The sequence below is a fragment of the Erithacus rubecula genome, assembly GCF_903797595.1.
Source record: "Erithacus rubecula genome assembly, contig: scaffold_574_arrow_ctg1, whole genome shotgun sequence".
Classification (NCBI taxonomy): domain Eukaryota; kingdom Metazoa; phylum Chordata; class Aves; order Passeriformes; family Muscicapidae; genus Erithacus; species Erithacus rubecula.
The window spans coordinates 36,903-61,877 of record NW_027635764.1 but is presented as its reverse complement, the minus strand read 5'-3'; the positions used below and the strand labels follow the sequence as shown (position 1 = coordinate 61,877).

The window sequence follows — 24,975 nt, the reverse complement described above, 5'->3', positions numbered from 1 at the left end:
TCCGAAGTATGAGTTGCTATCGGCAAGAAAATCCAGCATTTGAAAGGAAATCCAGCATTTGAAAGACCCGATGATAACGAAGAGTTGAGCACCCTTGCAGAAGACTGAAGAATGCTCAAAAGGGGGTAAATGTTGCCATTTTGATACAATAAATTGTATTAAAATAATAATAAACCTTAGTAATCGACATTAGTTGACATTAGTAGTAGTTATGCTTAAGGCTTGGTAGGCCGCATGTAACCGGCAGATGACTTTATAGCAAATTTTGTAATGCAAGCAGTGTAGTTGAGAAATAATTACTTATCTTAAGGAGTGTATCCATTTATCTAGAGAATTACCTTTTGGCAGAATCTTAAATGTCAGAGAGATTATGGTACCAGGTATCAAAAATGAAGTAAGAATCTGTTAAGATGAAGAAATCATGTAAAGAAGCATATAAAAACCCTGTGAATTTTCTGTCCAAATGGGGCTCTGTCTTGGACGCTAGTCCACAGGCTCCCGGGCCCTCAATAAAGCACCGCATAACGACTTCGGTTGTTTGTGTTTTCTTCGGATCGGGCAACACTCCACCAGAGGAACCTGGCAGGGCCTGGATCTTCATTGCTCTGATGGCCAAAGCAGCCTTCAGGAGGCTCTGGATTCTCGTGTCACCATTCCCAAACCCCTCCTGGCCGTGGTCCCCACACCACGATGTCACAAAGGCCCTGGGGGGTTCCAGAGACTCCCCCTTTTCCAGGGCAGCCAGGATCAGGCCATGGCAGTTGAATTCCCTCTGTCTCCACAGCAGCTCTGCCAAAGCCAAGTGATGCCCTTTGGGCTCCCTCAAATCCCCTCTCCTCAGAGAATCGGTGCCAAGGATTCCTGGGGCCTCGGGGCCAGTCCTAAGGGGATGTTTTGGCCATTCCCAGCGTTTTAAACATTCACAAATGGGGGAAAAATTCCTCCCAATGCCCACAAAATCCTCCCCCCTCAGCCTGAGAATTCTGCTCCTTCAATTGTCTATCCAGGTGCAGAATTCCCCCTCCCTGAGCTTCTTCCATATGGAAAATCACAGAATTGGGAATTTGGGTCAGCTGGGACAGAGCCAAATCCCAGCCAGGATTTCTTCAAGATGCAATGGCCACAGGCAAGTCCTGACAGCTCCTCACACCCCTTGTGCTTCCAGAGCTGGTAGTAAAACTTTCCTGCAGCTCAGAAATCCCTGGAATTAATCAGTAATTGGACTTAACCAACCCGGAGTGAAGTGCAGTGGTGGGGAGATGTGGAGGGATCCCAGAAAACCAACATCCACACAGGGATTTGAGGCACTATAGTCCAAAAAAGATCCACAAAGTTTCACTAATTTTGGTTTTGAGGGGGAAGGTGAGTTTCCACACAGCAGGAATATCAGGAATATTCCCATGGGAAGGTGTTTTCTGCGTCAATGTTACAATTTTGGGTGTCTAAAAGCAGCAGCTGGAGAACACCAGATCCAGGATCTCCCCCAAATTCCCAGCAAGGGCCATGGGCCCATCTCCCCCCAATCACACTCTCACCAAGGGACCCTCCCCACCTCAGGACACCCTAAACCTCACCACACCCTCAGCAAGGGACCCTCAGCCCCTCAACACCCCAAATTCCCAGCAGGGGCTGGGGATCTCAACTCCTCTCATTAAACCCTCAGCAAGGGACCCCCCAAACCCCACCAAGGGCTCCTCTTCCTGATCCAAATAAATTCATTTAACTGTTAAAGTACCCCTTCGTTCTGATACCCAAAGAGGCTGACCTGGAACAGACACTAGACAGAGTTAAAGGAATAAAATAGAATTTAGTAAGAGTATTACACGGATACACCTTGGGGAGTACAAGAGGCTTCACCCAAGCTGGACTCCAAGTCATGAGTTTTCACAGTTTTATAACTTTTGGTCCATTTCCATAGGGTTAATTGTCCAATTCCAGTTCCAGGTTATGCAATCCCACCCTCCCACATTGCTCTCCCCAATTCACTGCTGTTTGCACTTCTTGTATAAATTATACATTTTGAGGCTGAAGCTGCAGCAGTGTCCCTGGTCCTGGGGCTGGAAAAGGATTGTTTTGTCTGACTGAACTGTGAGGAGAACCTCCTAACACTTTACATGGAGTTCAGAGTCACACACTAAGGCAGTGCAGAATCTGGAAAATAGGAAAACTAAAATTTAAGGCATCAATTCCGATCCCGGGCACGTGCTGGGGGTGTCCCTCCATGGACACGTTCCATCGGGCACCGCTCCCTCGGCTTTACAGACATCCTGATAGTCACGAGACTGCCGAACCCCTCCCGAAATCCCTCCGCATTTTGCACACAGTGAGTTCCGTCACTCAGAAGTTTTTTGGATTTTTGTCATTTATGTTTTCCATGGAGTAAGATTGCCACCTTCTGTTCGCTGTTCTGAACTACACAGCGTATTTTGGGGGGCTTGCTTCTATTTTATACGATTCCATCGTTGTTATAAGAATATATTATATTATTGGCTTTTCGCAAATAATAAAATGAATGCTGTATGTATAATGTTGCGAAACTCTGCTGTATAAATCTAGTTTATTTTAGTTGCGCGTGTGCGCGGCTCTGGACTCCATTTCCCAGGGGGCACAGCGCGTCGCTGGGCGTGGCTCAGTGCGTCACTTCCGCCGCGGCTGCGCTGACTCGTCGTTGCGGCGCTGGCGGCGGCAGAGACGGTGAGGGGCGGGCGGCCGGAGCATCTCGGGGCCGTGTCCTCGGGCCTCGGGGCGCTGGGGCGGCGCTGGGAAGGGTCTGTAGGAGAGGCTCGGCCGTGGGTGGAGTGGGCAGGAGCAGCCGGGGCTGCGCGCTGGGGAGCGGCTGCAGCAGGGCAGGGCTGGGGGAGGAAGGGGCTGCTGGCCCCGCGCTGGGCCGGGCTGGGCAGGCGGGTCCGGGCCGAGCCCACGAGGTTCAGCGAGGCCAAAGGCAGGGGCTGCACCTGCACCGAGACAGCGCCGGGCTGGGAATGGAGGGAGAGCAGCCCTGGGAAGGATTTGGGGCATGGGGTGACAAGAAGCTCAGCGTGCCGTGGCTGAGCTACCGTGCACTGGGGACACAGAAAGCCAACACTGTCCTGGGCACATCCCCAACAGCTGGGGCAGCGTGTGAAGGGGGGATTGTGCCCCTCAGCACAGCGGCTTATCAAGTCACTGCCTCCTAAGAGTAAAATTGCACTTTCCCACATTGTTGTCGGGTTTTTTTGTTTTTCGTTTTTTGGTTTTTTTTTTTTTTTTTTTTTTGCTAAATGTTTTCATGCTCTTTTTAGAGCACATAATTTGTAAAATTGAATTAACCAATTTGATAGTAATATTCCTTTTTCCTTTTTTATAGTCTGCATATTTTTTCATTAATTAAGGCATATGCTGACATTCTTTTTCTTTGTAAACATTTGGTTGAACTATTAAGATGTATCTTTTCCTGTTAGGAGGGCTTGTTCTTTTATTTCCCTCCTTCTGGTATAACCCCTATTCCTAATGGTGTCTGAAAATATTTCTTCTCAATATGTTATTACTTATTTCAGGAATTAGTAAGATATTTCTCCTCCATACTTTGGTTTTACTTTTAATTATTACACCTTTAATTAATGACAGCAACTTCAAATTCCTTTTCCCTTTCTCCTGCCATTTCTACAGTGTTACTACACACATCACATTTTTTTGAACATTTACTACACAAGTTCTTTTTGTTCTAGTATTTACTATAAATTTTAATACTTTCTTTTGTGGGCCTGTTTTCTTAAAGGCTTTAGATGATAGAGCCCATGATCTCCCCATCTTCTTCCAGATGTACCTCCCGAACTACTCTCAGATCCCTTCCCAGCTGAGGGCACCTCCCTCCACAGTGTATCTTTTCTTCACAGCAGAAACAAGCATTCTCAGCCTGCTCCTGGTACCTTGACTGTGCCAGGGCTTCACCCTTTCCCTTCTCCCCGTCTCTAAAACATGAATGTTTAGGAGTAGTGGGATGGGAGGGACTGTCAGGATGTCTCTGGATTTCAGCTGAACTCTCAGCACTTTGGTACGACATTCTTCCTTTACAGAGGGATTTCCTTTGGGCAGTGGGAGCCGGAGTCACTAAGGGAGCAGTGGCAAGGGCGGGGTTTAGTAACAGACCTGAGAGTGCCCGAGAGAGAGAGGTGGGGGCAGAAGGCAGCACTTGTGGGGAGAGTGGTTGGAGGCGGAGCCCGGCATGGGAACCGCCGAGGAGCCTCCATCAGCACCCAGATCAGTGCACGGCCCGTGCACACGCGGCTGGTGGCGCCGGGACCGCGGCGCCTGGGAGGGACAGGGGACAGGCAGAGGAACCGGCGTGGGTTGTGCTGGCACGGGCGGGGAGCCCAGGGCAGCCGGGCCACGGCTGGAGCAACCTGCGAAAAACCCGCGGCAGCCTGGATGGAGGCTGGGGGAAAAGTAGTAATCCACTACTGTGGACTGTGCTAGGAAACCCTTGGCTCCCTTTATACTTTGTATCCCAATTCTTACATGAACCCTGATTCTTATCTGAACCTTTGGTACCTGGGTTCTTTGGTTTTCTAAAAAATCCTGACCCATTCCTGATTGGTCCTTCAGTGCCTCTGGCCCCCGACGGTTTAAATAAAATCCCTTTGACAAACGCCCCTGGCCCCTGACTTTATTTTAAGTCCCTTCGAGAAGCTCTCCCAGCCCCCATTTTTATTTAGAAGTCCCCTCTTCACTCACTTTGTTCCTTCACCTGCCGCTTGTCTCGTGAGAAGTCAGAACTGAGGTTAGAAGAACTCAGCACTCGCCCCGTAACTGCTGCATCTCAGACAGACACCAGTCACACACCACCCAACCAAGCGATACTCACAGTCCCATGTTCTTGCCTGGATCTTCCTGCACAAGAAATCACAGGTAATTTACTGCAATTTTCCTCGGGGCGAGCTCAAATTTCTTGCCCATGCCTTATCTTTTGATGAATTTCCTATCCCAGGAGAAGGCAAGAGTCACCCCAGGAGACACCAAAGGTAGGGTGTTTTCCCAGCATCAGTTTTTCCCCTGAAAAATGGAAATTCATCACATTGAGATCACAATTTTTTTTATAAATTACAACAATCGGGTAGGTTAATCAATAAGGCAGTTTGTTAATTCCATGATAAGGAACGGGCAAGCAGTGCTGGGGATGCAGGGAGTCTGCACTCCACCAACACGTCCATTCTAGCCCTGGTCACTGCCCCTTTTCTAGGCAGGTTCTTGTTGAGTGCTGTCATGCCTACTGTGCTGGGATAGCCCAAATATGTTGGCTGGATTCCAAGCAAGAGTGGCTACAAGCCCCCACCAGGGCTGGACAAGGCTCAAACCTGTTCTCAGGTTTCACTCTTAGCAAGCAGGTAACAGCAGTAACAAGCCTTCCCATGTTCACACAAGCTTGCATTTTCCTTATCCATAAAAAGTGGATACAATTCATAATTATAGTGGCAAAAAACACATAACAGCAAAAGCCAGTAATTCACAACAAAGTCATTTTAACAAATATAATGAAATTATTATATTTTCCTCTGTCTCATGTCCATGCTTTAAGTTCAATATTCTTGTTTATACTGATCCCATGCTGTGTTTCTATAATGATACGAATCATTACGTAACATCTCACACGACTATAACATTTTTCCAGCAGACTTTTCAACAGGAAAACGAACTTCAAAGGTAATCTTTCCATCATTCGTGGGCAAAGGGGACAGAAACAGAGCCACAGACACGGGGGCACTGTTCAAAAGTTTTCTGGCAACCTCAGGGGGGCAGCGAGGGCCACAGTGGCAACCGCAGTCCCTCCAGTAGTCTGTGATTTTATTTTTTTTCCTACCACATAGGTACTGATTTTGTGGCTACCATGGGATCCCCTATGGCCACTGTCTCCCCGGCTCACTGGCCGTATCTCTCCCACAATTCCAGCTCGTGGCTCTGTGGCTGCTTTGCTCATATGCAGCCCCACATGGGATCCCCCACTCGTGGCCACCTCCCGGGCAGGGTGGGCAACCACGGGAGCCAAGGGCAGGGGGAAACATGGGGGTGCCCTCAGGCAGGGATCTCCAGTGCCCCCAGTGTCTCCAGTGTCACAGCTCATTCTCGTAGCTGTGACTGGGGTCCCGCTGTCACCCCTGGCAGCTCCTCGTGGTCACCTGGGGGATGTGGGGGGGCCTGAGAGACACTCTGGGTTTGGGGTCCTGGGTGGGGGTGACACCCGTGGGTGACGTGTCCCTGTCCCCCCCCCCCACATACTCACCCCCTGCCCACTCGGTGCACACCACACTGGGGTCCAGGGCCTCCCCCTCCTCCAGGGCTGTCCTGTGGGGATAAGGGGGGGTCTGGGTCATGTCTGGGCAGGTGGGAAAGAGGAGTCCCAGCCAGAGGGCCCCCCCCCCCACTGGTCATGGGGCTTCCTGGTGACTGCAAATAAAAGGGGAGGGAACTGTGGGGACCCTGAGACCCCTGAATCTTTCTGGGACCTCAGCTGCTCCAAACACCCATGGCACCCCCAAATCCTTACTGGAGCCCCAATTCTCACCACACCCCTCACTGCTCCCAAACACTCCAAGCACCCCTGAACCCCATGCCACTGTGCCCCTGACCCTCCCAGTATCCCTGACCCTCTGAACAACAAAACTCGAAGCCTGACAGGGAGGGGCTACCCCCAATCTCCCCCATGACCCCAAAAAATCCCTCAATATCCCTGCAAGACCTCCAAGAGCTCCCCAAACCCTCCAGAATCTCCCAGTGACATGCCAGTGTTCTTGAACACACACCCAGGGATGTGTCTGGGGCCCAGCCAAGACACTCCAAATTCTCCCCACAAGGCACAGGATACATAGCCAAGGTCACCGTGTGTGGGAATCTCTGTGTGGGACGGTCGTCAGGACAAACTCAGGCGCTCTCTATATTCTGGTCTTGAAGTTTGAAGTTTATTATAAAGGGCGTGGGTGCAAAGGGCCCTGCTGAGAGCTGCCAGCTGCAGCTCAGAGCAGGACAGAAAGAGAGTGGGGGTAAGGAGTTCTAAGAGATAAGAGGGGGGAGTAAGAGGTAAGAGAGAGAGAAGTAAGAGGGTGATGTAAGAGAGCGATTTTCCCATTTACAACACAATAAATCTTCTTCTGTGTTGAATATTCTAATTTCCACTAACCAATCTAATACAAGATACAAATCCTCTAACATTTGCATACAACCTATAGAAATTACTATATTATGATGTTTTGCTGCTTTCTTATCTATAAAGCTCATCTCTGCTCCTTCCTGTGATGCCTGGAGATGGTCTCTGCTGGCTTGTTGGTACTTGTGGTCTTTTGCTTTATCTAAACAAAGGAAAAGGCCTTCAAGCATTCACATTGTTGCTCTCAGCCACACAGTCGAAAACCGCTGTCATTTCTATCTCGCTTATGGTTTCAAAATCCTTTGCTAAGCACACATATTTATAAGGTTTTCCTAATTCATCCTTCCCAACAACTGTGGGCTCAGTTTTCCCCAGCCCAGGGGCCCTGGGTGCTGCTTGATCTCTGCCCCAACTCTAGGGGCTTTCCCTCACTCCAGGACCCCCATGTCCCCCCATTGTCACCCATCCCAGCGGTGACACCACTGACAGCCCCCGATGAAAGCCAGGAGCAGGTACAGGAGGGTCCTGCTGACATTCACAGCCACTGCTGGGGACAGAGGGGGACACAATAGGGTCACCCTGAACCCCGGGGCTCCTGAACATCCCAGTGACCCCGTGTCACCCCACCTGTGTTCCAGTGGTGTCCAGTGGTTCCCTGTGGTGTCACCTCCAGGGCCAGCTCTGGGCTGAGTGCCCGGAACACGCGGTGCCCGTCCTGTCCCAGCTGGTTGGTGGCCACGCACTGGTAGGTGCCCAAATGTCCCACATCGACGGCCCCAAGCTCCAGGAGGGGACCCTCGGCCTCCTCATGCCTGTTGTGCAGCCAGGTGAAGGTGACAGGGGCTGAGCCCACCTGCACCGAGCAGCGCAGGGTCACGGGGTCACCTGGGCACACCTGGAGTGCCAGGGGACCGGGGGTGATGGTGGCATTGGCCACGGGCACTGTGGGGACACAGACAAGGCTGAGGCAGGAGGGATGGGGATGTTCTGGGTGGGGTCCCCCCTAGCCCGAGGGTCCCGCTCATCCAGGACGGTGATGTTCAGGGGGACACCCTCGGCTATGCTGTGCCCGTTGCTGACCCGGCACTGGTTCAGTAGTGACCACAGTAGTTCTAGTGGTAGTGATCATTGTCATTCTCCCAAGTGTGCCCCAGTTCCAGGCGGGGCCAGTGCCCAGTGGTGCCCCTAAGCCCCCCCTATTCCAGTAGAAGGGCAGGGGACCTGTCCCCATGGCCACCGTGCAGCTCAGCACCAGGCTGTCCCCAAGTGCCCCCTGTCCCATGGGGTCTGCACCGACAGGAACGCCCCTGACAGTGAAACCTCTGTGGGAGATGGGGGACACCAAGGGACTGTGAGGGACCTGGGGGGCCCGGGAAGGGGCAAGGGGACCACAAAGAGGGAGAGGGGGAGTAGAGATGGAGGATCCGGGAAAGGGACCTAAAGGAAGGATGTGGAGTTCAGGGAGGGGACACCAAGGAGCAGAGAGGGGAATTGAGAGAGAGGTACGGGCATCCGGGCAGGGAGGGGAGGATGTGGAAAAGCAGTCAGGAATGGATGAGGGCACCAAGTCAGGGCTGGGGATTCCCAGAAAGGATGGTGGGACAAGGTGGGCTGCAGGTCTACACGGAGGTTGAGGGTTCTCAGGTTGTATGCAAATGTTAGAGGATTTGTATCTTGTATTAGATTGGTTAGTGGAAATTAGAATATTCAACACAGAAGATTTATTGTATTGTAAATGGGAAAATTGCTCTCTTACATCACCCTCTTACTTCTCTCTCTCTTACCTCTTACTCCCCCCTCTTATCTCTTAGAACTCCTTACCCCCACTCTCTTTCTGTCCTGCTCTGAGCTGCAGCTGGCAGCTCTCAGCAGGGCCCTTTGCACCCACGCCCTTTACAATAAACTGCAAACTTCAAGACCAGAATATAGAGAGCGCCTGAGTTTGTCCTGACGACCGTCCCACACAGAGATTCCCACACACGGTGACCTTGGCTATGTATCCTGTGCCTTGTGGGGAGAATTTGGAGTGTCTTGGCTGGGCCCCAGACACATCCCTGGGTGTGTGTTCAAGAACACTGGCATGTCACTGGGAGATTCTGGAGGGTTTGGGGAGCTCTTGGAGGTCTTGCAGGGATATTGAGGGATTTTTTGGGGTCATGGGGGAGATTGGGGGTAGCCCCTCCCTGTCAGGCTTCGAGTTTTGTTGTTCAGAGGGTCAGGGATACTGGGAGGGTCAGGGGCACAGTGGCATGGGGTTCAGGGGTGCTTGGAGTGTTTGGGAGCAGTGAGGGGTGTGGTGAGAATTGGGGCTCCAGTAAGGATTTGGGGGTGCCATGGGTGTTTGGAGCAGCTGAGGTCCCAGAAAGATTCAGAGGTCCCAGGGTCCCCACAGTCCCCCTCTCCCCTTTTATTTGCAGTCACCAGGAAGCCCCATGACCAGTGGGGGGGGGGGCCCTCTGGCTGGGACTCCTCTTTCCCACTTGCCCAGACCCAGACCCCTTATTCCCACAGGACAGCCCTGGAGGAGGGGGAGGCCCTGGACCCCAGTGTGGTGTGCACCGAGTGGGCAGGGGGTGAGTATGTGGGGGGGGGACAGGGACACGTCACCCACGGGTGTCACCCCCACCCAGGGCCCCAAACCCAGAGTGTCTCTCAGGCCCCCCCACATCCCCCAGGTGACCACGAGGAGCTGCCAGGACCCCAGGGGTGACAGCGGGACCCCAGTAACAGCTACGAGAATGAGCTGTGACACTGGAGACACTGGGGGCACTGGAGATCCCTGCCTGAGGGCACCCCCCATGTTTCCCCCTGCCCTTGGCTCCCGTGGTTGCCCACCCTGCCCGGGAGGTGGCCACGAGTGGGGGATCCCATGTGGGGCTGCCCAGAGCTCCGCGTTCCTGTGCTCCCAGTACCCCCAGGCGCTCTCTTCCCTCCCCCAGTGCCAGGGGGCACAGGAACCTTGTCCCTCTTATTGGACACAAAACACAACTTTTGGATTAAACTGGGAGAAATGGTTTTGGTTTGTTCAGCTCTGCCTGCTCAGCTCGGGAAGGAGGAGGGTCCTGGTCCGGTTGTTGAGCAAACCACAGTCAGGCCTTTTTTGGCCATAGAAAGAATTCTCACCTTTGCAGCAGCTCGAATGCTGCGAGAATCAAAGCCAAGGGGGCGGGGGAGCCTCAGGTCCTGGCTGCCACCTGGGGCTGGCCAGAGCAGGGCTGGCCAATGCCCATCCCTGTGCAGTGGCCAAGGGGAGAAGCTCCACAAGAATATCCCGGCAGCCAAAAAACTTCTTGTGGGCAAAGCTGGGGGCATCTGAGCTTCAAAATGTGTCCAGTGCTGCCAGAGTAGCCCAAAATCCCCGGGAGAGACAGCAGAACCATGTGTTTGTGCACAGGGATGTTTCTGCAGCATGGCTGAACTTCAGGAACCCCGGCCTTAATTACAACAGCTCATTAAGGCTCTGCTGCTCCCTCTCCTCCTCCTCCCCCTGTGGCTGCTGTATCAGGACCAGCAGTGGCCCAGGAAGAGCAGCAGCCCCAAACGTGCTCTGGAGCCCCTGAGGAGCCCTGGCAGTGTCAGCAAGGAGCACCTGCTTTCCTCAACATGCCAGGGGAATTCAACATTCCCAGAGCTGCTGTGCCAGGGCTGAAGGAGGAAAAGGCAGTGAGAGGCTGAGGGTTTTCAGGAATTGTGGTGGAAAGGCACAAGAGGTGCTGCTGTGGTCCTGAGACCTGCCTGGGGTTGGGTGCTGCCTTCCTTGCGTTCCCATCAGGGACAGCGGTGGCGGGTGTTGCGCAGGGTGTGTGCCTGGGCCGGGACACTGCTCCGCTGCCACCGGGCACCAGGATCCAAGCTTCTGCCTTTGTCTCTTCTGCCCGGGCGCTGCTGGTGCTGGTGCCGGCACTGATTGGTGCAAAGCGTGAGTTTGCCAAAGGAGCGATTTGGGCTCGTCCCTCCCGCCCGAGGCCGCCATGGCCCCTGAGGGGTTGGAGCTGGCACCGGGGCGCCCCCTGCTGGGCGGGAGTGCTCCCTGCAGCGCCCCCTGCTGGGCGGGAGTGCTCCCTGCAGCGCCCCCTGCTGGCCGGGAGTGCTCCCTACATCGCCCTTTACTAGCTGTGGCCAGAACTGCACCAAGGACGAACAAACAGCCCTGAGCTGGTTCGATATTTTTTGTCTTGTCTTGGTGTTTGTTCTGTTCTGTTCTATAAATTTCCTAAGAATTACCTGTTGCTCCTTTTCTTAAATTTTTACCTGGAAGCCCCATAATTGCAACAGTTATAAAAATTTGGAAGGATGGGTTCTCTTTCCATTCCAGGAAGGTTCCTGCTTTCCTTGGCAGATGTTTTTCTCTTAAACCAAGACAGTTTCCAACTCCTGGGTTCCAGCATGAATGGGGCAAATACTCAAAGAGAAGACACGTTCAGACACTTGGCCACCTCATGCTCTGCCTTTAAAGCCCTGGGGCCTTCAAGGCCCCTATTCCAAGGTGGAACTCCTGGTCACTTGGCCACTCCGGAGATGGGTTTGGCAGAGCATCCCACTGTCCTCAGTGTGCCATGGCTGACAGACTGACTGACACACAGGGCCTTGTGTCACCAAAAGCAAGGCCTAAACCAGCCCTGCCAAATTCAGGTGTTCCAAAATGTCTTGAGACATCCAATTTCTCCTGTCCCTAACACCCCACCCTGTGCCACAGCCTGATCCCCACTGCTCTGGAAAAGGAAGAGTCTCTGGAACGCCCCCAGGGCATTTGTGACATCATCGCGTGGAGAATACGGCAGAGGAGGGGTTTGAGACAGGGCAGAAGGGAATCCTGAGCACTGGTTTCTAGTGGCAGCCCAACATTGCAGAATCCCGTTCCTAAAGCTCAACAGAGCTGAACAAAGAAACACCACCACTGCCAGCTGAACCAAAAAGCTGCATTTTGGTGCCAATAAGAAGACAACAAGTCCTGTGTTCCCCAGGCACTGGGAGCAAGATTAGGAGCTGTGGGTGTACTGGGAGTGCTGAGAGGGGCATTGCAGAGTCGCTGGGAGCACAGGGGTATTGGGAGGGAGAATGAGAATCCCATGGATGTACTGGGAGCAATGGAGAGGCACTGGGAGGGGAAATAGGGAGCCCTTGGGGGTACTGGGAGCACAGTAGGGAGGGAATGGGGAAGTGTCTGAGAATTCTGGGAGCACTTGAATATGGAATGGGGAGCCATATATGCAATGGGGGTGAGGAAGCCCTTGGGGGTTTTGGGGGCATGGGGAGCTTTAGTGTCCCTGTGCTGCTTCACCCGTGACCCCCCACTTGTACCCTCCTACCCGTGAATGTTGGGCTCCAATGGGAGCAGTACGGGAGACACACGTGTGTGACTGCCACATGATGGGGTTACCCCAGTACCCCCAGTGCTCCAAGTGCAACCAGTGCCCCAGTCCCATCCGTGCCCAGAGTGTCACAGCACATTCCCATAGATGTCCCCGCATTCCCGTGATTGCCCATGGGTTGCTGGCAGCTCCGCGTAGGTCACCTGGGGATCCTGGAGTGTGGTGGCACGGGGGGACACTGCGAGAGACACTGGCTATGGCCTCTGGGCAGGGGGACACTCATGGGTGACATGTCCCTCTGCGTGTGTCCCAGCCCGGACTCACCCCCCGTCTGCTTGGTGCTCACGACGTGGGTGTACAGCACCTCCCCCTCCTCTGGGGGGGCCGGGGGTTGCGGGGGGACCCTGAGGGAATAAATGGGATGTGTGGGTGGGAGTGGGAGGTCCTGGGGGTTGGGGTCAAAAGCCAGAGTTTGGTGTGAGCATCACACTCACCTTTTCTGCTGCTTCCTGTCAGCTGCAAATGAAACAGGGGAGGGGTGACTGTGGGGTCCTCAGGGATCCGAAACCTCTCAGGGATCCTCAAACCCCACTGCACCCTCAATATCCCCCAGCAACCCTGAGCTTCCTTGGTGCCTCCAGAACCCCTGAACCACTCCAGTGCTCTGGACTTCCTCAGCCTCCAGAAGCTCAAGCCTGGCAGGGAGGGGACCCTCCAAATTCCTCCAGGATCACTGAAAGATTCCCTCAAATGCTTGCAAGGCCAACACCACTCCAAATCCTTCAGGTCCTTGAGCAAAGGTCCTGAGCACTCAGCACAGCCCATGGCAGGGACTGTGGATGCCATGCCATTATCCCCACATTTAGGTGATCCCATAGCTCTCCCGGGGCCCCCATTGTCCCCATTGTCACTCACTCATGTTAATCCTCCGGTGCCAGCCCACAGCTCCACCCACGAGCAGGACCAGGAATAGGAGGGACCCGCCAAGGCCTGCAGCCACTGCTGGGGACAAAAGGGACACATCAGGGTCACCTGTCACTGCAGAGGTCCTGCAATCCCAGTGACCCCGTGTGACCTCACCTCTGTTCCAGTGTCCCTGTGGTGTCACAGGCACTGTGGGGACAGAGAAAGGGCTGAAGCCAGGAGGAGGGGCTGGCACACTGTGGCAGGGGATGAGGGAGTCTGCATGGTGGCACCTGGAGACAGAGGGGCTCCTTCACCCAGGACAATGTCCTCGTGGTGCTGGGGGTCATCATGTGGTGTGGTATGATGGCATGTGATGGATGAGGGGTGGAGGATGAGGATGAGGTGAGGGTGGGATGAGGGATGCTGTGTCCAAGGAGGGGGATGGTTGTCACCTGGTGGTGGGGTGGATGGAATGGCATGGGTGGGATGTGATGGATGCCATGAGGCATATCAGCAGGGGCATCAAACCCAGTGCCAAGGGTCTCAGAGCCCTGGGAGGGTCACGTTCAGCAGGGGGAATGTGACCTGATGTGCAGTGGGGGATGTGACAGATGGGTTAGGGACGCATGGCTTGGATGTCCTGAGTGGGGACACCTGGAGCCAGATGGTCCCAGTTGCCCTGGTCTGTGACACCCAGTGGTGGGGGCTGTGAGCTGGGCTGGGCTGGGCTGGGACTGATGGGGGGGATGAGGTGGAATGGGAATGTGTGGAATCTGGGATGCTGTGGATAGGGTCACCCCCAGCCCAAGGGTCCCACTCACCCAGGACTGTGACGTTCAGTGTGGGGCTCTCGACCACATTGTCCCCGTCGCTGACTCGGCACTGGTACTGGCCGCTGTCATTGTACCCAACATGCCGAAACTCCAGGCGGGGGCCAGTGCTCAGCGGTGTCCCCAAGCCCCCCCAGTGCCAGGAGAAGGACAGGGGACCTGTTCCCATGGCCACCGTGCAGCTCAGCACCAGGTGGTCCCCAACTGCAACCTGTCCCCCGGGGGGCTGCACTGACAGGGACACCCCCGAGAGCGGGACCCCTGCAGGGGGACACAGGAGGGATTGGGGACATGGGAGGTGTGGGGGAAACCAGGGAGCAGTGAGGGAATCAGGGAGAGGGAGGATCAGAGAGGGGAGGGAGGAACCCAGTGAGGAAGAAGGTGGTTCGGAGACCGGGGAGGGGGGACACATGGAAAAGGTTGAAGGGAAGATTATGGCGATGCAGAAAAGGATGGTGGGACCTGTGGACAATGGAGGGACCCCAGCAATGGATGAAGGCAACAGGGAAAGCAATGCAGGGACCCAGGGAGAGAGCTGAGCACGGTGGCACACAGAGGGTTGAGCAGGGATGAGAGATTTCAGAGGGCTGTGGGGGCTCCCCGTGCCCATCCCCGCACTCACTGCGCACCGTGACGCCGAGCCGGGCGCTGCTCTTCCGCACGGCCCCCCCTCGGAGTGCACCTCGCAGCTGTAATTCCCCGAGTGGGAGACCCCCACGGCGGGCACCAGGAGCTGCGGGGACCCCTGCGGGCCCCCCACCAACTGCCCGTCCCGGTAGAAGCGGTACCGGAGGGGGGCTGGGGGCCGCAGGGGGCTGGGGGTGCTGAGGCAGCTGAGATTGAGGGGAGACCCATCGATGAGCTCAGGGGGACCCTTCAGTGCCGGCACCGTGAAGAGCTCTGGGAAGGAGATAGGGGTGAGAACTGTGACTCTCAGTCCACTGAGAAGTGGCTTTGGACGTGTCAGGATATTGGGGTTCCAGCCGTGGGGGTGCTCACCGTGCACTATCACTGTCACGGCTGCTGACAGTGACGTTCCTGGTGCCACCCAGCCACCGCAGCGGTAGGTCCCGCTGTTGTGCAGCTCCAGGGGCGACAGGGAGAGCTCGGTGCCCCTGAGGGACCCCCTGAGATCCTTCTCGTCCTTGTAAAACTGCACCCTGGTGACAGGATTGTCCTGCCGGCTCCGGCAGCGCAGTGTCACCGTGTCCCCCTCCAGCAATGCCCCTGCTGACACCTGCAGCACCAGCGGCTCTGTGGGACAGGAGGGTCCCGTCACAATGAGGAGCCCGAGACAGGTCCAAAGTGGGTGCCCATGGCACTGGGGACATCTGGGTGGAGTGTCCACTGCACAGGAGGGTGCCAGGGACATCAGGAGCAGCCCCATGGCACAGTTGTCACCATGGGGGTCCCACCACACTGGGGTGTACTGGGATGCACTGGGATGTTTATGTATGGAGGGGACAGTTTCTGGCCACTCGAGGGGTGTGAGGCCACCCATGGCGTGGAGCCAACCCAGACTTATCAGGAAACCAGTCTGATCATTTCAGATCCCCCCTCACCATTTGACACCACAACGAGGAGGCTGATCCCACTGCCGGGTCTGTGACATGTGTAGGTGCCACTCTCAGTGACAGTGAAGCTGTTGGGTCCCTCCTGCCGCCAGCGCCGCCCGTCCTTGTACCAGGTGGTGGCACCGGCGGTCCCCGAGCCCTGGCAGGTCAGTGTCACCCGGTCCCACAGCACCGCCGGCGTCCAGGGGGGCTCCACCAGCAGCTGGGTGCTCTTGGCACCTGCGGGTGACAGGGGACACCAGCCTGCCAGGGCCACCACGGGGCTGGGGACAGAAGGGCAGGGACATGGCATCCCCCGAGGACTCACCAGCGAGGCTGAGGATCTGGGCTGGAAGGGAGAAGGGACAGGGCTGGGTGGGGGTGGCCCTGCAGGGACAGCAGCACCTGGGGGACCTGGTGTGGTGTCTGTCCCCAAACTGTCCCCACAGGAACACTGATGCAGCATGGAGGTTTTGAGGACAAGAACACCTCGGTCACCCTGGGCTGAGGCAGGACATGGGGACACTGTGGACACCCCATGTGTGCACAGGTCACCTCCCCCAGCCCTACATCACCTGTCCCCACAGCCACATCCCCATGGCCCTGAGCCCATGATCCCATTCCCATGGCACCTGTCCTCATGCCCCATCTGGATGGGATGTGGCCCTTGTCCCTGTCCCTGCATCTCTGTCTCCTTGTCCCTGTCCCCATAGCTGCCCCAGCTCCAAGGTTCCTTTGGCCAGATCCTTGTCCTCACATCTCTGTCCCCCTGTTCCCATCCCCACATCCCAGTTCCCCTGTTCCTGTTCCCCCGTTCCTGTCTCCATGGCCACCCCATGACTCTGGTCACACTCAGGTCCATGCCCATGCCCTGGCTCTGCTGGCCTTGGGGACCTCAGAGGACCCCACAGCCCCCCTGTGCCCCCTCCCCACCACTCTCTGCCTCACCAGGGCCCATCCCCAGGGCGTCAGGCCCGTGCCTGGGGCACTCACCCCACAGGAGCAGCGCCACCTTCCCGGCCATCCCGGTGTCCCCGGCCATGGGCACTGGCTGTCACTCGCTGCTGGGGCCACCCGTCCCCTGGCTGGCGGCTCTTGGGATGAAGGGACAGGAAGCGAGGTCACGTCTCATCCTCATGTGTAGGTGGCCCTTGGTGGGGGCAGGGTGTGGACAGGATGGGGGCAGGGTGGGGACCTTGTGGGACATGGGAGTGATGGTGGGACATGTTGGGGACTGGATTTTGCCAGAATTTGGAGGCTGAGGTGTTGCAGGGGTTTAGGGTTGGGCGGACACCAAGGATGGGTGTCCAGGAGACTGTGGTTCCTGCGATGGGGTCCCATGGGATTAAGGTTCTCATGTGTTGAGTGGCTTCAGACTCAGGGATGAGAGTCGGGGAACAATGTGTCCTCAAAGGTTTTGTGACCATGGGATGGATCCCAGGGATGGGGGTCCCAGAGTGATGGTAAGTAAGGAATGAGGGTTCCATTGTTGGATTCCCAGGGGAATGGGGGTGCCAGGGATGGTCAGTGGCTGGGTGTGGCCGTGGGGCACAGCTGCTTCCCTGGGTGCCTCAGATTTTGGGGTGATCCAGTGCTCAGTGCTGGGGTGCTCTTTTACTGGGCAGGCATCACCTGGGGGTCCTGGGTAGTCCTGCTTCTATGCCCTTCCCTGCTCTTGACTTTTTCCTCTCTTTATTTCTCTGTTTTCCTTATTTTCTTTACTTTTGTGCCATGCCTCCTCATCCCCAGTTCCTGAGGAGGACCTGAGCAGGGAACGGTTTAGGTGGAGCCCAGAGAGGGAGAAAAGAGGCTGAGGGGTGTGCAGGGAGGGTTGGTGAGACTGTGGGGAATTGGGGTGCCCACTGTGCCCCCCCCAACACTTTCACTTTCTCTCCCCAGCAGCAGAAGGAAGAGGCTGTTTGTGCTGAGAGTCACACAGGGGCAGGTTGTGTTCTGGGGGGCACATCCAGGGGGTCCTGTCTGAGGGGATCCTGTCCCAGGGGGACATCCTTCCCAAGAGGGTCCAGTCCTGGGGAATGGTGAATCTGGGGATTCCTGACTTCCCCATTCTCATTTGTCCCCTGTAGGATCTGAGCCAGCAAGAGCAGCTGGGGAATGGAGCCCCAGGCTGGAAGGAGCTCCCAAACTCCTGCTCCTTGAAGCCAGTGGCCATCCAAGTGTTGGGCCCAGCCATGGCCCAGCCCCAGTGCCCAGGGATGGGCATTGGCCAGCCCTGCTCTGGCCAGCCCCAGGTGGCAGCCAGGACCTGAGGCTTCCCCCTCCCCCTTGGCTTTGATTCTCGCAGCTTTCGAGCTGCTGCAAAGGTGAGAATTTTTTCTGTGGCCAAAAAAGGCCTGGCTGTGGTTTGCTCAGCCCTGCAAGAAGCAGAAAGAGCCAGTGTGAGCCCAAGCAGTGGCTCTGTGAGGCCCTTTGGTGGTTTTCAGAGCAGGGCTGGCTGGAAACCCCCCTGCAGGGGCAGCTGTGAGGGAACCAGTCCAGAAATGCATCAATTGATCATTTGGTGCCTGTCCCCAAGGCACTGAGAGAGCCCCAGAACTTCTGCAGACAACAGCAATCTGCTCAACAATCTTACCAGCTCCCTCCTCCTCCTTCCTGCCTTGCTGTGGGTAGCAGTGGCCGGATGCCCCCACACCCACCGGTGTCTCTCTGCCCTCTGCAACTGAAGAGGGAGAAAAAATTGAACTAAGGGTTCCTGGTTTGAGACAAGCACCAGGAGAGATGGCTCATCAAATCCTGCCACGGGAGAAACAGGCTCACAATCAGCGATTTTCATTGAATTTATTGCTGATAAGATCAGAGCAGGATAAGGAGAAGTCAAAAAACCCTTCTTAACACACAAACTCATTCCCAGGCTCTCCTCTCTCCATCTGCACAAGGAATTAGGAATGGGTTCCCGGGCAGTTCAGCACAGGATTTTTCTGCCGCTGCTCAACCAAGGTGGGGTCCCTGTTTTCCATGGAGACCCTTCTCCAGGGACTTGTCCAGCACGAGTCCTTCCCATGGGCTGCAGCTCTGTCCGAAGTGCTCCAGCAGGGGATTCCCACGGAATCACAGCCCCTTTGGGCACCCCCTGCTCTGCCAGGGGCTCCTGCAGGGTTGCAGGGGGGTCTCTGCTCCCCGGGGACCCCCACGGGCTGCCAGGGAATCTCCGGAGCCCCTCATGCCCCTCCTTCCTCCCTGCAGGGCTGTTCCTCTCGCAGCCTCGGGCTCCTCTTGGCTGCAGCAATTCCATCTCTGCCATCCCTTGGATTTGCCCTTCCCAGCTTCTGGAGCTTCCACACCCACCCCCTGCCCTCTATCCCATATCTGCTCCAGGACATCCTGTGAGTCCCGGGAGCTGCTGGGGAAGCTGCCTGGCAATAGTCACTCCCGACATGTCACGACAGTGGCTTCGGGCACGCTGTCACGATGGGCTCAGACACATCCCAGCCGTTGGTTCCATCACATTGTGACAGTCGGCTCAGGGACATTGTCACACCTCTCACACTCTATGACAGCACCGGCACTGGCAGTGCCATGGCAGCCGCGGCTGCTGGCACAGGGTCCCGGTCCCTCCGTGCCAGGGGCTCCTCCCCCTCCGTCAGCAGCTTCACCCACCGGGATTCCCGTCCGTCATTCCCAAGGTCTCTCCCCTGGGGATCTCAGCTGGGATCTCCCTCTGACCCCCAATCCCTCCGGCCCCTTCTGTCCTGCCCCCGAGGGTCCAGAGCTCCTCCCAGGATCAGTGAGTGTTCAGGGAGAGCTGAGTGTGGGGGTTTTGGATCCCTCACATCATCCTTTCCCAAACAGCACTAACACCAGCTGCCCCATTGTGACCCTTCAGGATGTGCCTAAAGATCCTAAGGGATCACACCCTCCATCACATACAAACCAAAGACCACCAGAATCATCACCGAGGACTTGATCCGGGACCTCATGTAAGACTGTGCCTGAATCCTGAGGGGTTTTGGGGAATGGCTGTCAGTGCAGCATCCCAGAATCTCTGGGAGCAGGGATTGGCTGTGTGCCCTGGCTACCCCTGGGAATCCTTCCCCCTGTATCCCAGCCCGGTGCCACTTGCACCATACTTTCCCTTCCTGCCTTGCCCCAAAACGAGAGAACCAGGTCCCCACAGCTTCACCAGTGATTCCTGCATTGCTCTGGTCTGGCTTGGTGGCCAAGTGGGCAGCTCAGGCAGCCTAGGGAACACCAAGAGCTGTTGGGGTCTCTGTGCCACTGAGCTCCTTCTTTCTGCTCCCCAGCATTTCTCCAGGAGAAACCTCAACTATGTCTCATAATTGGAGAAAAGGAATATGAGAGAGTCAAGGAATCAACTCAAGCCCCAACTATTGTGGAGCACTGGGACAGGCTGAAGACCCTGAAAGCCAGACAGGATGCTGGTTTTGTGGGCATCTCCCCTCCTTCTTGTTGGCATCTCCTCCTTTTCCTGCTCTGCAGCTGGGTTTGAGGGGTGGTGACTTCAACAAGGGGGTCCCTTTTGGCCCTCATGTTTTGGGGTACAGGGGAGGCTGCAAGACTCAGAGCTGGGCAGCATCCCTGGAATTGAGCCCAGCACTCCCAGGCTTCCAAGGACACGGGGTGTCAGCCCAGAGCTGTGGGAAGGGGTGCCCATGGCCGTGCCAGGTCTCCAGGAGCCCATAATGTCCCCACTCGGTGCCGGGAATGCGGCACCTGAAGCGTGACCCCTGCGAGCCCTCGGGAAGGTGCCCAGGATTGGGCAGCACTCTCTGTCCTGTGGGAGCCCAGGGCGTACCCCTGGCCTCCTGGGGGATCTCAAAACCCCCCTGGCAAGGGTCTCAACGACTCTGAGTGAGACCCTGGTGTCACAGGTTTTGAATTCTAACCCCTGGGGGAAGTTGTCAGCACAAGGAGAATGGAAACAAGCTGCCAAAATTAGTGAAGTGTAAATTAGATTGTTAGAACGTAGATAAATAGGTTGTTTTTGAATGTTTATGATAAGGGACACGTGGCCAAGATGGAGAATTTGGGGGGTGGACACCTTTTCCTTCTTCTTCTCCCTGTCATCCATGTTAGGTGACACATTGGCACTTTTGGATTGGATGGGGTCAGGGCTGGACCATTTAATAAAATTGTATTGTATTGGGAAAATTTTGTAAACATGTAATACGTAGTACTAACTAAATAAGATAAGCCCTGCCTTCACCAGGCAGATTCCACCATGGATGCCAGGCTGAGCAGACCACTGCTGGCCAGGAAAAAAGTCCCTGAGATATGAACAATAAACAATCCTTGGGAAAAGAGAAAACCGTCTCAATCAGTCTCTCTTCAGCAGCTTCAGAGAAAACCAGGGTTTGAACCACCTTTGTGTCCCTCTGGGGTGATCTCGAGGCAAAGGAGAAACGTCAGACTGAGACACCTGGTGTCCCTGGGTGGACATTGACATCTGGCATCCCCCTGGGTGGGCAGTGACATCTGATGTCCCTGGATGCGCTGCAGCCCACAAAGATGGTTGCGGACCACCAGAAGGGTAAGCTCAAGAAGATGCACCAAGATGGAGGAGACCCCCCCAGGCAGAGACATTTGGCACGGCCCCTGGTGGATCCTTGTAGCCTGCAAAGGCAGGTACTGACCCTAGAAGACCGAGCTTCAGAAGAGGCACGCTGTTGAAGAGGATTGCGGAGGCCATCTCTGGCCTTCTGCCAAGAAAAGCCGAGTTCCAGACCCGAGTCGGAGAGGAGGTGTCCTGGGAAGCCTCGCTCCTGTGCACTGCTGGTCGGTTTCAGGAACCTCCGAATCAATTTTGCTTTTGGGTAAGATGGTTCAGAATGAGACACATCATGGGATTCCCACCTAGCCATGAGCAGGGGGAGGGAGGTTTATGGCTGCCTTGCTATCAGCAGGTGAAGAAAGCAATTAAAGTTCCTCAGGGACTGGGGGAAGAGACACATCATAGGACTCTCACCTAGCCATGAGCAGGGGGAGGGAAGTTTATTACTGCCTTGCCAGCAGCAGGTGGTTCAGCAAAGGCCTTGCCAGCAGCAAGGTCAGGGAAAAAGTAAGTTAGAAATATTTCCAAGTGAGTTACAGAACTTAGATTTTTGCTATTTCACCCCTTCAGAAACCCTGACCCCAGAAGGCGGGAGGGTGCTACAGGCCACTCCCCGAGCTGTGGGGGAGAGAGGGGAGGGGGACGGGACCATGAAAAAGTGCGGACTCGGTGTGTTTAGCCGCAGGGATGTCCAGGGAGAGGCAACCTGCGAGAGCAGCTGGGACGCAGAGAAGCGAGAAATGCGAAAAAACACAGACAGACCTGTCTCCAGCCCATTGCCAAGGGCCGAGTGCCAGCTATCCTGAGGGAAACTTTGGAGGGAACCAGCTACTAGATGGTTCGATTAGTCTTTCGCCCCTAGACCCAGGTCGAACAACCGATTTGCACGTCAGGACCGCTATGGACCTCCACCAGAGTTTCCTCTGGCTTCGCCCTGCCCAGGCATAGCTCACCATCTTTCGAGTCCTAGCACGGATGCTCAGGCTCCACCTCCCCGGCCCCGCGAGGGGGCAGCGGGCGAGACGGGCCGGTGGTGCACCCGGGGCTGCCAGGCGCGACACGCGCCCCGGGATCTCACCTCAGAGGGCACGCGCCGGCCCTCACCTTCATTGCGCCGCGGGCTTTCGACACGAGACCCTGACTCACGCACATCCTTGGTCCTTGTTTCAAGACGGGTCGGGTGGGTAGCCGACATCGCTGCGGTCGGGGCACACTGAGGACAGTCCGCCCCGGTTGACAGCGGCGCCAGGGGCCCGCGGGTGTAACGCTGCGCTGCGAGGACGCCGCCCCCCGCAGATGCGGAAAGGTGACGCCCCCCGCCGCGACGCCGCCGACGGGTGGGAGGAGGGCGCGGCGGCGGTCCTCTCCCTTGGCCCCGGGATTCCGCGAGACCTGCTGCCCAGGGGCTCTAACACCCGCCGCCGCTCACGCGGCACTGGGCCACCTGCCCGCCGGAGCCCCGGGGGACAAAGGGGGGACGGAGGCGAGGATCCGCTGAACCCGCGCCAGCCGACCACGACTCGCCGGGTTGAATCCTCCGAGCGGACTGCGTGGGCCCCACCCGTTTACCTCTTAATGGTTTCACGCCCTCTTGAACTCTCTCTTCAAAGTTCTTTCCAACTTTCCCTTACGGTACTTGTTGGCTATCGTTCTCGTGCCGGTATTTAGCCTTAGATGGAGTTTACCACCCGCTTTGGGCTGCATTCCCAAGCAACCCGGCTCCGAGAAGCCCCGGGCCCGGCGCGCCGGGGGGCCGCTACCGGCCTCACACTGTCCGCGGGCTGCGGCCTCGATCACAAGGACTTGGGTCCCCCCGAGAACGCCGCCGGGGAGGGGGGCTTCTGTACGCCACATGTCCCGTGCCCCACCGCGGGGCGGGGATTCGGCGCTGGGCTTTTCCCTCTTCGCTTGCCGTTACTGAGGGAATCCTCGTTAGTTTCTTTTCCTCTGCTGACTAATATGCTTAAATTCAGCGGGTCGCCACGTCTGATCTGAGGTCGCAAGCCCAGAGCTGCGCCGCCGCACCGCCCCCCCCCGCCTCGGCACCCGCGCGGCTCTTCCCCCACGCGAGGGATGGAGCGCGCGCCGGCACGGGTGGGGGGGACCAGCCGGACGGCCGGTTTTCGCTCCGCCTTCCCCCGCTACACGCTCCCCCCCAACTCCCGCTCGAGCTCGCGGCGCCTGCGGAAGAGAGAAGAGGCGTGAGAGAGAGAGACAGGACGGAGAGACGGAGACTCCCATCCCGGAGACGAGAACCGAAAAGGAGCGCGGCAGAGACGGCCCTGACCGGGGGTGTTACACCGTGCACCGCGGGGCGGCGCTCGGCGACCTCTTGCGGGGAGAGAAAGCCGACGGCTTGTCGACGCGCCGGGGGACGACGACAGGGGGGGGAGTGGGGAGGGCAGTCAGGGAAGGAGGAGGCCCGGGGGTTCACCTCCGTCCCCGGCGCTCGTGCCTCGCGTGCGTGCGGCAGCACGGCACGGTACCCGCCGGGTACCCACCCGCAGACAGCTGCCCGCACGGGGTGGAGCCCGGGGGCGAGGCCCGCGCCTCGCCTCCCCCGCTCGCCCTCTCTCTCTCTCGCCCTTCTCTCTCTGGGTCCCACAGCGGCGCCTTAGACGCCATCTCTCGCTTCTCCCCGGCTGCCGCCGCCGCACACCGGAGCATGGCTCTGGCCAAGGATGAACTCCGCCCCAGTGGCTCGTTCTGGGAGCGGGGAGCTACGGAGCGCTCCCCGAGTCTGCATTTAGGGGGACGAAGGCCCTGTGCGGCAACGAGGACGACGACGATGAAGCCCACACCGGGCCGCAGGCAAAGAGAGGGTGTCCGGGTCGCCGAGGAAAATGCTTCCCTCGCTGCACCCCTCCACCAGCCTTTCCCTCCGGGCACCGGGCCGGCCGCCGCCGCCGCCCACCGCGGGCTACGGACCTGCGAGGCGACCCCAGCCGTGCCGCCGGGGTGGCCCTCAGACGGCAATTGATCGTCACGCGACGCTCAAACAGGCTTAGCCCCAGGAGGAACCCGGGGCCGCAAGTGCGTTCGAAGTGTCGATGATCAATGTGTCTTGCAATTCACATTAATTCTCGCAGCTAGCTGCGTTCTTCATCGACGCACGAGCCGAGTGATCCACCGCTAAGAGTTGTCTGGCTTTCGGCTCCGACCCCGAGCGCGTGGAGGGGCCGGGACCGCTCGTGCGGAGCGGCCCCCTTTGTTTTGGCAGGGATGCGCGGGCGCGCGCCCCGCTTCGACCGTACGAGCACACACTCGCTTTCACTCGGGGACCGGGCGCGGAAGCGCCCCCGCGGCCGACCCCGCATGCCTCCCTTCGGCCCACATGCAGCCCCGAAGGGAAGACGGGGAAGCGACGGGCAGGGCCCGGACCGGGACGGCCGCGGGCCACGGCGGGCACCTTCCGGCAGACCGTCCCCCCGGGGGGGACACTCGTCGAGCAGCGACGCCACCGCTCGGCACGGGGTCGCCCGCACTCGCCGGGCCTACGCCAACGGAGGGACCGCCGAGCGCTATCCCAGGGATGGCAGAGCGGTTGAGACAGCGATGGCTGGCAGCCGGCAGCCGCAGCCACGTTCAAGGAGAAGGCCGTCGAGGGAAGAGGCACGGTCGCGGCCTGACGCGGCCAAGAGGAGAGAGCGTGGCGGGCCCCGGCGGCCGCAACCCTGCAGCTCAGGGTAGGTGGCAAAGGGCGCGCGCCCTCTGCCGGCATCGCCCC

General features: G+C 57.2%; 1 protein-coding gene and 1 long non-coding RNA gene across 2 annotated transcripts; both read right to left on the bottom strand.

The window, feature by feature from the left end:
• Positions 1-12,545: 12,545 nt before the first annotated feature.
• LOC306816420 lies at positions 12,546-13,434 on the bottom strand. Its single transcript, XR_013777666.1, has 3 exons — positions 13,345-13,434; positions 12,754-12,833; positions 12,546-12,667 (listed from the first exon to the last, which is right to left on the bottom strand). It is a non-coding gene; the product is annotated as an uncharacterized lncRNA (long non-coding RNA).
• Positions 13,435-13,951: 517 nt separating this feature from the next.
• On the bottom strand, positions 13,952-16,793 carry LOC306816419 (Fc receptor-like protein 4; the record flags this gene model as incomplete). The annotated part of the gene is made up of 6 exons (XM_079332857.1): positions 16,712-16,793; positions 16,047-16,067; positions 15,728-15,958; positions 15,165-15,419; positions 14,157-14,426; positions 13,952-14,019 (listed from the first exon to the last, which is right to left on the bottom strand). Exons 1-6 carry the CDS (start codon positions 16,758-16,760, stop codon positions 13,952-13,954), a joined length of 894 nt encoding a protein of 297 aa, XP_079188983.1. The 5' UTR covers positions 16,761-16,793.
• Positions 16,794-24,975: the final 8,182 nt, after the last annotated feature.